This window comes from Salvelinus alpinus, chromosome 4, assembly GCF_045679555.1.
Source record: "Salvelinus alpinus chromosome 4, SLU_Salpinus.1, whole genome shotgun sequence".
NCBI classification, from domain to species: Eukaryota; Metazoa; Chordata; class Actinopteri; order Salmoniformes; family Salmonidae; genus Salvelinus; species Salvelinus alpinus.
This window is the reverse complement of record NC_092089.1, coordinates 54,638,297-54,655,359: the sequence shown is the minus strand read 5'-3', so window position 1 is coordinate 54,655,359 and position 17,063 is coordinate 54,638,297. Positions and strand designations below refer to the sequence as shown.

The following is a 17,063-nucleotide window of genomic DNA, read 5'->3' as shown; positions in this document are numbered from 1 at the left end:
TAATAAATCCATAGTTTGCCTGGATGACATTTATGCTTTTATTAACCAAATACTGTTTTGTTTAGCTTATTACATTTCACATAACAGCTCGTTCAGGGAAGACAAATAAAGCCAAAGTCCTATAATGTGTTCTACCATTGGGGGGCAGAAGACAAATGCATACAAAGCACAGCGATGCTGAGGGTGCCTCTTGCCACGGCTTTAGTTCCACATCATCTCCTCTGTTTCAAGATGGCAGCCATGAGGCTATGAAGCGATAAATGTTTCTGGAATAAATTATGAAAACAGATACTAGGTAGCAGCTGTTAGACACATACGCCTGTGATATGACTGGTATCATTATTGCAAGTGTGGTGTTTCTAGAGTGAGAGTTACAAGGAAAAATACGTTGCATACCGGTATGCTCATTTGCTAAGCTAGCCAAATAAATGAATTCTGGGGACGGCCACATCTGATTCGCCAGCTGTCAGCTAAGCAAGCATATTGATCTGTGCGGTGAGTGTCTGTATTTTAGCTATGAAGACTGTGAACTGTGGCTACCTTTCTATATCCGTTTCAGACAAAAATCTAACTACCTGGACTTGATAAGAATGCCCCGTTCAAGACAACTTGGAACTCAGGGGGAAAAAACGATATACGATAGAAAAAAATAGATCCGAACGGTCATCTAACTCTGGAACTCGGACCTCTTTCCAGAGCACCGATCAGAAGATCACTGACCTAGTGATTTCACCTAGTATGTTTTTGAGTTCTCAGTTGTTTTGAATGGTGCATAAGACGATGCAGCAATAGAGTCCCACAGTGGTGGTGTCACAATACCCACAAAACCTAGAGGTCAAACAGGGAAATGGTTCCAATCGTTTTTCAAACATACATTTTTCCCATATGGGATTTTAGAAACACAAAATAAGGGCTGTGTTTTGTGTATGCTTAACCTGGTGTGATGTTTTGATAACCATGGATATCTCTGACAATGTGTCTTACCAATACATTAAACTATTTACTCTCAGATTCGAATGCTAAGTAGCATCAAAGTAGACATGCAAAACTACAAATCAAATCAAACTTTATTTGCCACATGCGCCAAAGACAACGTGTAGACTTTACTGTAAAATGCTTACTTACAAGCTCTAAACCAACAGTGCAGTTAGAGAAGAACAAAATATTTACCAAGTAGGCTAAAATAAAAAGTAACACAATAAGAATAACAATAACAAGGCTAAATACAGGGGGCACAGGTACCGAGTTAGTGTGCAGGGGTACAGGCTAGTTGAGGTATTCTGTACATGTAGGTGGGGGCGAAGTGACTATGCATAGGTAACAAACAAACAGTGAGTAGCAGTAGTGTACAAGAGGGGGGTGGAGGCTGAATTGTTAAGCAGTCTAATGGCTTGCGGGTAGAAGCTGTTGAGGAGCCTTTTGGTCCTAGACTTGGCGCTCCGGTACCGCTTGCCATGCGGTAGCAGAGAAAACAGTCTATAACTTGGGTGACTGGAGTCTCTGACAAATTTCTGGGCTTTCCTCTGACACCGCCTATTATATAGGTCCTGGATGGCAGGAAGCTTGGCCCCTGTGATGTACTGAGCCATTCGCACTACCCTCTGTAGTGCCTTACGGTCAGATGCCGAGCAGTTGCCATACCAGGTGGTGATGGAACCGATCAGGATGCTCTCGGTGGTGCAGCTGTAGAACCTTTTGAGGATCTGGGGACACATGCCAAATCTTTTCAGTCTCCTGAGGGGGAGAAGGTTTTGTCGTGCCCTCTTCACGACTGTCTTGGTATGTTTGGACCATGATAGTTTGTTGGTGATGTGGACACCAAGGCACTTGAAACTCTTGACCCGCTCCACTTCAGCCCTATCATTGTTGGAGGCCTGTTCGGACCGCCTTTTCCTGTAGTCCACGATCAGCTCCTTTGTCTTGCTCACATTGAGGGAGAGGTTGTTGTCCTGGCACCACACTGCCAGTTCTCTGACCTCCTCCCTATAGGCCGTCTCATCGTTGTCGGTGATCAGGCCTACCACTGTTGTGTCCTCGGCAAACTTAATGATGGTGTTGGAGTCGTGTTTGGCCATGCAGTCGTCAGTGAACAGGGAATACAGGAGGGGACTAAGTACCCGCCCCTGAGGGGCCCCTGTGTTAAGGATTCAGCATGGCAGAGGTGCTGTTGCCTACTCTTACCACCTGGGGTCGGCCCGTCAGGAAGTCCAGGATCCAGTTGCAGGGGGAGGTGTTTAGTCCCAGAGTCCTTAGCTTAGTAATGAGCTTCGTGGGCACTATGGTGTTGAACGCTGAGCTGTAGTCAATGAACAACATTCTCATATAGGTGTTCCTTTTATCCAGGTGAGAAAGGGCAGTGTGGAGTGCGATTGAGATTGCGTCATCTGTGAATCTGTTGTGGCAGTATGCGAATTGGTTTCCACGATGCTGTTGATGTGAGCCATGACCAGCCTTTCAAAGCACTTCATGGCTACCGACGTGAGTGCCACGGGGTGGTAATCATTTAGGCAGGTTACCTTCGTTTCCTTGGGCACAGGGACTATGGTGGTCTGCTTGAAACATGTAGGTATTACATATTCGGTCAGGGAGAGGTTGAAAATGTCAGTGAAAACACTTGATAGTTGGTCCGCGCATGCTTTGAGTACACGTCCTGGTAATCCGTCTGTCCCAGCGGCTTTGTGAATGTTGACCTGTTTAAAGGTTTTGTTCACATCGGCTACCGAGAGCGTTATCACACAGTCATCCAAAACAGCTGGTGCTCTCGTGCATTCTTCAGTGTTGCTTGTCTCGAAGCGAGCATAAAAGGCATTTCGCTCGTCTGGTAGGCTTACGTCACTGGGCAGCTCGCGTCTGGGTTTCCCTTTGTAGTCCGTAATGGTTTTTAAGCCCTGCCACATCTGACGAGCGTCAGAGCCGGTGTAGTAGGATTCAATCTTAATCCTGTATTGACGCTTTGTTTGTCTGAGGGCATAGCGGGATTTCTTATAAGCATCCAGATTAGTTACCCACTCCTTGAAAGTGGCAGCTCTAGCCTTTAGCTCGATGAGGATGTTGCATGTAATCCATGGTTCTGGTTGGGATATGTACGTACAGTCACTGTGGGGACGACGTCCTCGATACACTTATTGATGAAGCCGATGACTGAGGTGGTGTATTCCTCAATGTCATTGGATGAATCCCGGATCGTATTCCAGTCTGTGCTAGCAAAACAGTCTTGTAGTGTAGCATCTGCGTCATCTGACCACTTCCGTATTGAGCGAGACACTGGTACTTCCTGCTTTAGTTTTTGCTTGTTAGCAGGAATCAGGAGGATAGAATTATGGTCAGATTTGCCAAATGGAGGGCGGGGGAGAGCTTTGTATGCATCTCTGTGTGTGGAGTAAAGGTGGTCTTGGATTCCCCCCCCCCTGGTTGAACATGTGACATGCTGGTAATACTGATTTAAGTTTGCCTGCATTAAAGTCCCCGGTCACTAGGAACGCTACTTCTGGGTGAGAATTTTCTTGTTTGCTTATAGCCTTATAGAGTTGGTTGAGAGCGGTCTTAGTGCCAGCTTTGATTTGTGGTTGGGAAATAGACGGCTACGAATAATACAGATAGTGCGGTCGACAGCATATCATAAGGTACTCTTCCTCAGGAGAGCAATACCTCGAGACTTATTTAATCCCTGCAGGCTCCTGCATGTCATCTCCAGCTGAAACCTTTGCTGACAGGCATTGTCCATTTTTTAAACTTGCACAAGACCATTCACAGAATTTCTCATTTAAAGAAATGTAGCCAATTTGTTCATTGCTACATTTAGCTAACATTAGATAGTTAATCCAGAGATTGCTTACCTTTGCCCCGGTTTTAACAGTCATCCAGATCATCATGACATTTGTAGTTCTTTATGATAGCTACATTAGCAGCTATTTAGCGTTTAATTTTTGGTGGGTAAATACAGGCGGATATATTGATGAAAGTCACCTTGTCCTAGAGAGATTTACACGGTTATCAAAACATCACGCCAGGGTAAGCCTACACGAAATACAGTCCTTATTTAAAGTGTTTCTAAAATCCTCTATGGGAAAAATGTATTAATGGTGGAAAAACAATTGGAACCATTTCCCTGTTGGACCACTAGGTTTTATGGGTATTATGACACATACGTGTGTATTCTTTAACTTGCCAGGAGGAAGAAGTAACCTGGAAGAAAATATCTAGCTAACTTTCTAGCTATGCTAATGACAAAAGCTATAACAGCTAGCAAGCTTACTCATTATTAGATCAATGTTGATGACAGTCTTGCTGGAAAATTCTGATTTGTAAATGCAATGGTTTTGCTAACAATGGTATGTCCTCCTTTTTAGCTCAACTTCACCATGGCCATCTCTCAGTTTCGCCTTTTCAAGATTTGCACATGGCTCGCGACCTTCCTTTCATTCTTCAGAAGGTTGATATGCAGGTAAGGAACAACCATTATGTTGAATTGAAAGAGGCAAAACCGATCTAGAGCCCTTTGCCGTGTCAGACTATGTCTGGCATAGATTTTGTCAGATCTGAAAGCCACAGTGTGTAAGATTTCCAGTCATTTTACTTAGTTGAAATGAATGTTAATCTCCTGGAACGTTATTCCTTGAGGACAACCAAATGCATTAGCATAGAAATCAAATCCTATTTGCATGTGAAAATTGCATCCCATGGGATACCTTTGCTCTAAAATGTATGTTTTTGTGGTGGCCCACAGTTTGATGGTAAGCACATTGTGTTTTTTGACATAGATCTGGGAGGTTGCGTAAGCTGAGCGGTGATCAGATATCTCTTCCAACGACGGTTGATTTTTCATCGGTGCCCAAACAGGTCAGTGATATACACGTTTATAAGCTACAGCCCATTATTGCTAACATGAGGCAAGTGCTTAGTCGATTCCCTTTACATCCCTAACAAACCTGTTGTCCTTAATTACATCATCAAGCATTTATTGTGCAACCAACAGTCAGTGTTTACATTATGGCACACTTAAATGCTTTCTCTTTATTTTTGTCATATTATTTTTACAATAAACTTAATTACACCTTTGACCAAACCATGTGCAGCCAGAGATTGAAGAATGGAGCTCGTGGGATGAAGAAGGTCCCACAAGTATCAAGATCGAGGGCGGTAACGGCAACGTGCCACCTCAGCCTGGCGAGGAAGAGGAACCAGACTACTTCAAAGACATGGCTCCCACCATCAGGAAAACACAGAAAGTAGGCTGGGTCTTCATTTAAAGCTGAAATCTGTGTAAAGTGCCACTGTTCGCCCCAGCATCTTTTGTTGTTGTGTTTGTTTAGTTGAAACTCAGGAGAGGAGTGTCCAGCAGCGTGGTGTGATGCTCATGCAATGATGTCCGAGGGGGAAAACATGTTTGTTGTTTGACGTAACTTTTTTGTTGTTGAAATATCCCAAATGGAAGAGGCATTTTCACTAAGTACAGATTCCAGCTTTAAGTGCATTTCTCAACACTAATTGAAGGTAGACTTAGCAATATACATTTACCAAAAGGGAGGAGCAGGGTAATTCCCAACACAAACAAAAATAGTCTAATGGGCGAGGCTGCACTGTTCAACATTTGTTATCATCCAGTTATCACATGGCATGAGAGAGTGAAGAAAACTCCCGTGCACATGCGCTGATGCTTAACAGTATCTGTATTGGTGATGATGAGTGCGGCCTCTTGCCTCACACTCTGTCGACAATATCGCTGGCCACGCTGCTGCTTGTAGTCATGCCGTATCATATTGTTGCGTCTTAGTAATTTTAGCTTGTCTCCTTCTCTCTCTGTCCCCACCCCAGATTGTGCTGAAGAAGAGGGAGCCACTCAACTACTTGGTACCCGACGGCAGTGCGGGCTTCTCCAGCAGACTGGCAGCCACTCAGGACACCTCCTTCATCCAGCCATCTGTGAGTTAGTGTCGCGCTGTCCAATGTACAGTGTCTATAGACAGTTTACAACCCCTTGAACTTTTTCCCACATTTTCCTCCCATAAAATTAAATCTAAAAAGAGATTTAGATTTTGTTCTTCCTACAGAGCTACACAACCTACTCCTCATTTTCAAAGTTATAGAAAATGTTCTAAATTAAGAAAAAACTACTGAAATATCATAATTGGATAAGTCTCCACTCCCCTGTGTTAATACTTGGTGGAAGCACCTTTGGCAGCCATTGCAGCTGTTAATAATTTGGAATAAGATTATACCAACTTTGCATAACTATTAGGGCAAGATATCCATTGTTTTTGTCAAAATTGCTCAAACTCATAACATTTGGCTGTGGATCATTGAGAGACAGCAATATTTAAACTTTGTCTTAGATTTTTTGTAGCAGATTAAAGTCAGGACTGAGACTAGACCACACTGGAACACTCAACACCTCTTGGAAAGAGATTCTGGTGTGTCTTTGGCATTAAAATGTGTGTAATTGTCTCCCTGAAAAAGGTTAAGTATATCTCAGGTTTAGGGTATATATATATATATTTTTTTTTAAATTATTATAACAAATAAAAAAAACTTTATTTAACCAGTTAGGCTAGTTGAGAACAAGTTCTCATTTACAACTGCGACCTGGCCAAGATAAAGCAAAGCAGTGTGACACAGACAACAACACAGAGTTACACATGGAATAAACAATAAACAAGCCAAAAATACAATAAACAAGTCAATGACACAGTAGGGGACAAAATAAAGTTTATATACAGTGTGTGCAAAAGGCATGAGGAGGTAGGCAATAAATAGGCCATAGTAGCGAAGAATTACAATTTAGCAGATTAACACTGGAGTGATAAATGAGCAGATGATGATGTGCAAGTGGAGATACTGGTGTGCAAAAGAGCAGAAAAGTAAATAAAAACAGTGTGGGGATGAGGTAGGTAGATTGGGTGGGCTATTTACAGATGGACTATGTACAGCTGCAGCGATCGGTTAGCTGCTCAGATAGTTGATGTTTAAAGTTGGTGAGGGAAATATAAGTCTACTGCTTCAGCGATTTTTGCAATTTGTTCCAGTCACTGGCAGCAGAGAACTGGAAGGAAAGGTGGCCAAATGAGGTGTTGGTTCTGGGGATGATCAGTGAGATATACCTGCTGGAACGTGAACTACGGGTGGGTGTTGTTATCGTGACCAATTAACTGAGATAAGGCGGAGCTTTACCTAGCATAGATTTATAGATGACCTGAAGCCAGTGGGTCTGGCGACGAATATGTAGTGAGGGCCAGCCGACTAGAGCATACAGGTCGCAGTGGTGGGTGGCATAAGGTGATTTGGTAACAAAACGGATGGCACTGTGATAGTCTGCGTCCAGTTTGCTGAGTAGAGTGTTGGAGGCTATTTTATAGATGACATCGCCGAAGTCGAGGATCGGCAGGATATTCAGTTTTACTAGGGTAAGTTTGGCGGCGTGAGTGAAGGAGGCTTTGTTGCGAAATAGAAAGCCGATTCTAGATTTGATTTTGGATTGGAGATGTTTAATATGAGTCTGGAAGGAGAGTTTACAGTCTAGCCAGATACCTAGGTATTTGTAGTTGTCCACATATTCTAGGTCAGAACCGTCCAGGGTGGTGATGCTAGTCGGGCGGGCGGGTGCAGGCAGCGAACGGTTGAAAAGCATGCATTTGGTTTTACTAGCGTTTAAGAGCAGTTGGAGGCCACGGAAGGAGTGTTGTATGGCATTGAAGCTCATTTGGAGGTTAGTTAGCACAGTGTCCAAGGAAGGGCCAGAAGTATACAGAATGGTGTCGTCTGCATAGAGGTGGATCAGGGAATCGCCCGCAGCAAGAGCGACATCATTGATATATACAGAGAAAAGAGTCGGCCCGAGAATTGAACCCTGTGGTACCCCCACAGAGACTGCCAGAGGTCCGGACAACATGCCCTCCGATTTGACACACTGAACTCTGTCTGCAAAGTAGTTGATGAACCAGGCGAGGCAGTCATTAGAGAAACCAAGGCTATTGAGTCTGCCGATAAGAATACGGTGATTGACAGAGTCGAAAGCCTTGGCCAGGTCGATGAAGACGGCTGCACAGTACTATCTTTTATCGATGGCGGTTATGATATCGTTTAGTACCTTGAGCGTGGCTGAGGTACACCCGTGACCAGCTCGGAAACCGGATTGCACAACGGAGAAGGTACGGTGGGATTCGAAATGGTCAGTGATCTGTTTATTAACTTGGCTTTCGAAGACTTTAGAGAGGCAGGGCAGGATAGATATAGGTCTATAGCAGTTTGAGTCTAGAGTGTCACCCCCTTTGAAGAGGGGGATGACCGCGGCAGCTTTCCAATCTTTAGGGATCTCGGACGATACGAAAGAGAGGTTGAACAGGCTGGTAATAGCGGTTGCAACAATGGCGGCGGATAGTTTTAGAAAGAGCTGATTTGTACGGGTCCAGGTTTTGCATCTGCTATCTGGATTTGGGTGAAGGAGAAGCTGGGGAGGCTCGGGCGAGTAGCTGCGGGGGGGGGCTGTTGGCCGGGGTTGGAGTAGCCAGGAGGAAGGCATGGCCAGGAGGAAGGCATGGCCAGCCGTAGAGAAATGCTGATTGAAATCATGGATTTATCGGTGGTGACCGTGTTACCTAGCCTCAGTGCAGTGGGCAGCTGGGAGGATGTGCTCTTGTTCTCCATGGACTTTACAGTGTCCCAAAACTTTTTGGAGTTAGAGCTACAGGATGCAAATTTATGCTTGAAAAAGCTAGCCTTTGCTTTCCTGACTGACTGCGTGTATTGGTTCCTGACTTCCCTGAACAGTTGCATATCGTCGGGCCTATTCGACGCTATTGCAGTCCGCCACAGGATGTTTTTGTGCTGGTCAAGGGCAGTCAGGTCTGGAGTGAACCAAGGGATATATCTGTTCTTAGTTCTGCATTTTTTGGAAGGGGCATGCTTATCTAAGATGGTGAGCAAATTACCTCTAAAGAACGACCTGGCATCCTCGACTGACGGGATGAGGTCAATATCTTTCCAGGATACCCGGGCCAGGTCGATTAGAAAGGACTGCTCGCAGAAGTGTTTTAGGGTACAGAAGACTGAGTCGGGTTTTCCTCTAACTTTTTGATCCTGACAAAATTCGCAGTCCCTGCCGATGACAAGCATACCCATAACATTATGCTGCCACCACAATACTTGGAAATAGAGAGGGTTTCACTTTGTGTTGTATTGGATTTGAACCAACCCTGTCATTTTTAATATTACTTAACAGCCTTGTTGCAAACAGAGTGGATCATTTGCAGGGGATTTTTTTTTTTTTTTTTCACTTTGTTATACAGGCCAGTAATTTGGAGTGAATGCAATGTTGTTGCGTTCAGTTTCTGAAAACCTAGCCCTGGGATAGACACACTAGAAAGGCTTTCCAAGAGGTGTTGAGTGTTACTGAGTGGTCTAGTCTTAGTCCTGACTTAAATCTGCTTTAAAAAATCAGAGACAAGGTTTGAATATTGCTGTCCATCAAATATTTCCAACCAAATTTGAAGAGCTTGAGAAATTTTAACAAAAACAATGGATATATGTTGCCCTAAGAGTTGTGCAAAGTTGGAAGAATCTTTTTCCAAGTTATTCACAGCTGTAATGGCTGCCGAAGGTGCTTCCACCAAGTATTGACTCAGGGGGGGTGGAGACTTATCCAATTATGATACTTCAGTTTTGCAATTTTTTCTTAATTTGGAAAATGTTCTATAACTTTCATTTCAAAACTGTGGAGTAGGTTGTGTCTAATTTAAGCCCTTCTTACATTTTAAGGCAGCAAAATGTGAAAAAAGAGTTCAAGGGGGTGTTGACTTTCTATAGGCACTGTACCACTCGTCTCTTGTGACAGACTGTTAACATTTATATTATCATCTGTTGGTCTCTGCTGATTCTAAGATGGGGTTGAGGTGATCTCCTTGTACGGTGGATTAGCGTCACTAATTATTTTGATGAATACCGATTTTTGCAGAGGTGGTATTTGAAGTTAGGGTGTTTTTTTTTTTACTTGAATGGTCACTGATAACATCCTAAAATTGTTGTACAGCCTGGTCTTCTAAACATAGGGGGGGCTTTTGAAAGGGGACGTGCTGGGGAGGGGCTTTGAGAGGGGTTGCACTGCTCCATCTGTTTCCAAATTTCGAAACCTCAGCCGCCAAAAGCTGAGAAGCTAGCCAGCACCTGTCCAATATCTTGTTTCAAGGATTACAGACCAGCTCACCACTGCACTATGATGAAGTCTGGGTTTCTTTTCAGTTCACAAATCTCAAAAGTAGTCTGTTTTAGTTGGACCAGTGCTGTGACATTTGTTCATTCCCAGGAGTGCACATTTCCAGGAGTGCACAAGTCCTCCAGGGCCACAGTTCTCTGTATTCAGGTTGAATTAAGGTTTATAGCGGTGTGAAGAATAGTTGCTAATGGAGGTTAGGTCCCACTGCCATCCTATACTGTGTCAGTGGCTGTGTCCTGACTGTATTCCTGTCCTCCTCTCTGTCCCACAGTCTGAGCTTGGAGACATGGATACCTGGCACGAGGATACCAACGCCTGGGAGGATGAGTCGTCAGATGCTGCCTGGGAGGCCGATTTAGTGCTCAGGTGATAGCACTTTCTATTATTATTCTTATTCTTTTTATATTGTCTAAAGCAGGGGTATTCAAATCTTACCCTACAAGGTCTGGAGCCTGCTGGTTTTCTGTTTTACCTGACAATGAATTGCACCTACCTGGTGTCCCAGGTCTAAATAAGTCCCTGATTGGAGGGGAACAATGTGGGGGGGGGGAAGCAGTGGAACTGGTTTAATGTAGTCTGCGCGGGACTGATTGCTTCATCCTGCTCCCACCCACTACCTCATAACTGGTTCTGAACCCAACTGCAAACCTGCAATGTTATTTTAGGCATATGTGATGCAGCTCACTTGCCAGCCATGGTCCCAGCAATTTTGCACCATTAGTGAATATCAAAATGAGCAAAAATAACCCAAAAATAGCCTAGGTTAAATTACCTGAGATTCTCACGTGTCCCATTATATTAAGCTATCGGTATTACTGGGCTGTATCAGCCAATATGCTAGTAGTTTGAAGAGAGCAGAGTTGGAGAGACTTGCACTTTTTCTTGAGCTATTTTCATAGCCTACCTTTTTTATGAGTGGGAAAATTTTCAGACTAAGACAAATATGGGTTATAAATATTTATTTCTAGGCAATGTAGTAAACTATAGCCTAATCATATTCAGGTATTACATTTCCTTGTATAGATAACTGCCAGTGATTCTCCACCCATGCATTGGCAGCCTACTCTATTTCAATGAGACCAAACATATACACTACATGACCAAAAGTATGTGGACACCTGCTCATCGAACATCTCATTCCAAACTCATGGGCATTCATATGGAGCTGCTATAACAGCCTCCACTCTTCTTGGGAGGCTTTCCACTAGATGTTGGAACATTGCTGAGGGGATTTTCTTCCATTCAGCCACAAGCATTAGTGTGGTTGGGCACCAATGTTGGGCGATTAGGCCTGGCTCACAGTCGGCGTTCCAATTCATCCCAAAGGTGTTCAATGGGGTTGAGGTCAGGGTTCTGTGCAGCCCAGTCAAGTTATTCCACACCGATCTCGACAAACCATTTCTGTATGGACCTCGCTTTGTGCACGGGGACATTGTCATGCTGAAACAGGAAAGGGCCTTCCCCAAACTGTTGCCACAAAGTTGGCACCACAAAATCATCTAGAATGGAAATGTATATGGTTATATTACATAAGAACAATGGTGCAACATTAATAAATATGATATTATTTTATAACAAATGCGCTTCCTCCCGTGTTGGATAGCAGTCACTCTCTGCGGTTTTGGAACACATCAGTGCACTGTTGAATTGGCGCCTTTTCCTAGACCATGTTGCTATGTGAGTAATATCAAAGTTAACCAGCATATTGGTGTTGAGAACCAATGGTGAAAAAAGTAACCAATTGTAAAAGATACCTTAATGGCACCGTTTTCATTGTACTTGTTTTATAATTTAAAAAAAATTAAAAGTAGGATAGCCAGGGCACACTCCAACACTCAGACATAATTTACAAACATAGCATGTGTTTAGTGAGCCCGACAGATCAGAGGCAGTGGGATGACCAGGGATGTTCTCTTAATAAGTGCGTGAATTGGTCTATTTCCTGTCCTGCTAAGCATTCAAAACGTAGCAAGTACTTTTGGGTGTCAGGGAAATTGTATGGAGTAAAAAGTACATTATTTTCTTTACGAAGGTGGTGAATTAAAAGTTGTCAAAAATATAAATAGTAAAGTACAGATACCCCCCAAAAACAACTTAAGTTGTACTTTAAAGTATTTTTACTTAAGTACTTTACACCACTGTTGCGAACAATGGGCGGAGGCAGCAACGGAGTTAGGTGATGAGAAAACAACCCATGTCTTAATTTTCTAAGACATCTGAGGAGAGAGGAAACCCCAACTTAATTTGGTCTATAATCAATAGCCTAACTGTTAAATGCACCAAGCCTCACGCAACCAAAACATGTCGGATAAACAATTTCACATTTGTCTGTTTTTATTCTTTGCTATGCTGTAATAAAAGCTTTACACTTTACACAGCGCCTCTGGTATAACGTATTATTTATTTAGTGTTGTTTACACTGTTCCAAATTGTCAGGAAAAATAATATTTATAATAATGACCCTACTTTTTCTTGATCTCCTTCTTATTGTTATTATGATCATCATTATAATAATAAGTAATGTCATTGTCATTAGTAAGCTTACATAACCTCCTTGTAATAACCACCATCGAGCTGTAGGCCTAAAAGCTCATCCTGTTTAGTCTTTATACCGTAACTTACTTAGGCCTGTATTTCAATACTTATATAGGCTACTGTATCGATCAATCATCCATTTGGTCATGTCATCACACAGCTGACGACTCATTCGAGATTTGAAATGCAATCAAGCATTTTTCGTTTTAAAATAAAATAACTGCTGTAAACAATAAATAAACCGTTCCATTTTTGGAAGTTGCAATCACAAATGAATGTGACTGTTTTTAGTCTTTTCTGTAATAAAGGCTTTACAAAAAAAACGTATTTTTGTTGATCTCCAATATTTTCCACAAAAAGTCACATTTATTCCACACATCTGACTTCCCCTTTACCTCCTGAGCAACCATTAAAACATTCCCCCCATTTCGAGTTTATTTGTCCCGTCCTCCGCATCCATTTTGCTGTCACATGTGTTCAGAGTTTGTTATAACCAATTTATTGATGTGATTATGATATGCTATAGGTCAGGCCCTATTGGTCACGTGCATGCGATGCATACATTTGTCACTTAACTAGAGCAAGGGTTGAGGGAATAGGGAATGTTTTTCCTAAACAAGTTAGGGATGTCAGTAACATAACTTTTCAGTCAAAAATGGCTGTAATTATGTTGCAGCTTCAGCAACATGGACAGCGCGATAAACACTGTTGCTGTTCTGTGGTGTTCACTGCAGCAGGGAGGAGAGGGAGACAATGGTTGCAAGTCACACAGTCACTCTCTGTCATTTTTTTTTTTTTACCAGCGCAGCACGTCTGAGCCCGGCCCGACACAATCAAATGCGGTCGTACTCCCTCTAGTCATTTGTGTCTTTTAATTATTTCATCAAATGGCGCACTTAACGCATCAGATAAGCTCAGTGCGTATAGTTGATTTGATTAAAACACATAGGATGTGTCATTTTATGGAAGAATCCACGTTTAGAAATTTTGACTAGACGACTCAAGGTCGACCAATATTTGTTTTAGTTGGGGACAGCCCTTGTTCAATGTGAAACTCCTGTCATGTTCAGTGTCATATTGCTGTCATATAGTTGAGATCTACAAGTTTAGTTGTTATCCAGCAGGTGGCAGTATATTAAGAATGTTCAACACAGCTTCAACATGAGAGAACGGCATTATTTGCACAAAGAAAATTCTGGCTTCAGGGAAACTTGTCTGGCAGTATCTTTTTATGAGTTTTTTTTCTTCTCTCTACCTCTGTGAACCATCCCCTTTGCTCTCTCAAAAAGCTTAGTAATGAGCTTTGTTGCAATCCTTTTAAACTCATACCTTTTGTGTCGTTTCCCTGTCTTCCAGACAACAGAAGATGGCCGAGAGAGAAAAGCGTTCCATGGAACAGCAGAGGAAGAAGATGGAGAAGGAGGTTCAGAGGATGATGAAGAAGGACCAGAAGATTGCTGTCAAGCTCTCGTAACATTTTTTTTTTTTGGAGCACTCATCCCTTGAGCCGGAGGGCAAAAAAAGAAACACTGAGACAAACGTCATCACGCCATCCTCTAGTCATCTCCACACGAAGATCATCTCTACTCCACACAGCTGTCATTAAAAAAAAAAATCTCTGTCCACCAGCCATCATTCGAGGCACGGCTTGGCCAGTGTGATGTTTGTTCAGTGACTGTTGCATTCAGCTATCGGAAGGCACATCATTCCTGGGATGTGTTCATTAGGGCACGCAACGGAAAACGGAAATGAGCATTTCTTATCTGACAAGTCCAGGAAGTCACTCCCTGTATCAGTCCATTTTCTTCTGTTTTGCGCTGAATGAACACTACCCTGATTTAATTGCAGTTCGTGCGACCATACTTTATTGAATCTGAAGGGTTCAGTAAATACTCTGTGCAATGCTCTTTGGTATTGCCCTATGTCAGAGACTTGGTATCAAATGTCACTCTGGCTAAGTATGACTCTGGGTTCAGTAGATAGTTTTGAGTTGTCCATTTGTATTTCCCAGGAATATGTGTAAATATACTGGTACCTATAGTACAAGTGGACTCTCAAAAGAGACTTATTTCTCTGACATTGTCTTATTTATAACATGAAGGACAAAGGTGTGTAAGTCTCACTGGATATCAGTTACATACATCCCTTTGTTGGCTTGGTTATTGTGCTTTTTAATTACGTTTCTCGTCATCATTGTTCGAAAAACATTCTCTCATTGACGTTGCTTGATATTCCTGATGTACTTTTACTGTACAGCCTTCAATATACTGGAATTGCACATTTGAATTGAAGGCTTAAAAAGAAGAGTTTCAAACTGAGGGTGTGGACACTGTCAACGGGATTTGGGAATTTAATTGAGCCTTACTCCAGAGTTAGCTGTGGATTCCTATGGTAATCCTGTGGTTACTGATCTGCCAGGCTCAACATCTTTGACATCTTGAATAGTCAAAACATTTTCCTGCTTGTTCTTATCCCTGCTTTTTAATACACCAAAATAGAAGCGGCAACTCTTTAACGACTTTTGTCTTTGTTATTATGTTGAATGTGTTTTTTTTTTTTTTTTTTACACGTTCAATGTAGCATAACGCATACAAACTCTGTCTCTGTGTTATCTGAGAAAGCTTGGTTATCAGACATGGCCAACTCACATCCTTGATCGGTGATCATAGCAAATAAAAAAAAATGCAAAGCTCTGTGCTCCCCTCCTCTGTAATTTGTGGATGGTTAATAACAGAATCGGTCAATAGATTTCATAAGTTAAAGCCTTTTTGCATTGCCTGGACCAAATAACCTGTTACGTATCAATATGATTTTGGTATGGTCAATCGATGTCGAATCAAGTGGCGCTTTTTGTGATGGAAGTGTGTGAGTGCCCAGCAACCGGTGTATGAGACTGGAATGTCAAGCAGAAGGGTCTAGTTGCCATGGAAACATATATGCAGAGCTGGAGCTGTAGAACTGACATAAGGCATTTGCAATTAAACAGACCTGTTGGATTAGAATAACAATTGATAGTCCCTTTTCTACATTTGTGTTTTCCTGGTACCATCAGTGGGGTATCCTGTATATAATATGGGGATTCTGGCAAAAGTCGTTTTTATATTGAATGTCTAAATGAACGATGCCTTTTAAACATTGTGGTGTTTTCATGGTTATTTTAGGTGGGGCTTTGTGGTAAATGAGGGATTCATTTCTGTTTTTCAGAGAATATTGATATCGATGATATTGATAATAGAGAATATTGATAGTATTATATTGCCCATTGCATGGAACATTGGATCAGGAAGAAAGAGATTGTTAGCCACAGACAATTATGAAAATACTGCTGACCTTTGTCGTTAACCAATATTAGAGTCATGACAGAAACAAAGATACAAAACCAATGAAGCAAGTGAATTTCAAGATTAATCAGCATCAAATCACTTTTGTTATTTTCAGATGTGTGTGATTGAACATGCATTTTTAGTATTGGAATAAAATGTCCTCCCAAGATTCACTCAAGTCATATTATTTCTCTGAACCACCCACGATTTATTGCATGAGGAAAAACTCCCATTATGAATAAACCTTGTACGTGCATGTAGCCCAGTGTCATTAGATATGCTTGTTCTCTAAATAGATTAATAGGGCATTTTAATCTCGTGCAAGGCAAATTCCTTTCAAATGCTTTTCAAATCCAAGGTCAGCCATGTAACATCATCATCACAAATTCACTGTCTCTCAAAAACACTCCCGCTTGACCAAACCACTCAAAGACTGATCATGACCTACTTTTAGGAACGAAATGTCTCACTCATCAGTTTTTCGGGAAGAGTTGGGATTAGACATCTCTGAGGGATAATCTGCTCTGTTCCTGCAGAATTATAATTATTTGTCCATTGTAAAAATGAAATTGTCTCATCTGTGTCAGTAATAGCCATTCTAAGTAAATTATCCACATTTGATCCTGCTGTTATGTTAACCACTACTAGCTCTCTCTGGCACTATCTCAATCCATCTTTCCTTGATTCCTCACATCCGATCGCCTCACCTCCTCAAAATGCATTGGAGAAGGTCAGAGGGGAGGGACCTTGGTCCGTCTCCTCCAATACAATGTAGAAGGATGCGGGGAGATAGGATGCATGGAATCAAAGAAAGACAAATTGAGACAGCCCTGAACTCAGCTAATGCTGCATTTGTAATCAAGTGGGAGGTGGGAATTTACCAGTTGTGAAGTCATAAATAACAGTTGAGAAACGCCGATTGGCTAATGGCCAACAAGCTGAGTAAACCATAAACTAAAAGTTCAGCTATCATGCCTGTAAACAAATTATTTTCAAAAACC

At 42.1% G+C, this 17,063-nt stretch overlaps 1 protein-coding gene across 1 annotated transcript; it reads left to right on the top strand.

The window, feature by feature from the left end:
• The first annotated feature begins 135 nt into the window (after nt 1–135).
• On the top strand, nt 136–16,235 carry LOC139573965 (receptor-binding cancer antigen expressed on SiSo cells-like). Its single transcript, XM_071397986.1, has 7 exons — nt 136–495; nt 4,350–4,444; nt 4,761–4,839; nt 5,076–5,228; nt 5,815–5,922; nt 10,476–10,570; nt 14,096–16,235. The coding sequence occupies exons 2-7, from the start codon at nt 4,362–4,364 to the stop codon at nt 14,211–14,213; spliced, it is 636 nt and encodes a 211-aa protein (XP_071254087.1). The 5' UTR covers nt 136–495; nt 4,350–4,361; the 3' UTR covers nt 14,214–16,235.
• The last annotated feature ends 828 nt before the right edge of the window (nt 16,236–17,063 follow it).

Coding starts and splice junctions, on each gene's coding strand:
- LOC139573965 (XM_071397986.1), top strand. CDS start 4,362: ATGGCCATCTCTCAGTTTCGCCTTTTCAAGATTTGCACATGGCTCGCG. Junction 5,923..10,475: donor CCTCCTTCATCCAGCCATCT/GTGAGTTAGTGT, acceptor TCTGTCCCACAG/TCTGAGCTTGGAGACATGGA. Junction 10,571..14,095: donor GAGGCCGATTTAGTGCTCAG/GTGATAGCACTT, acceptor CCTGTCTTCCAG/ACAACAGAAGATGGCCGAGA.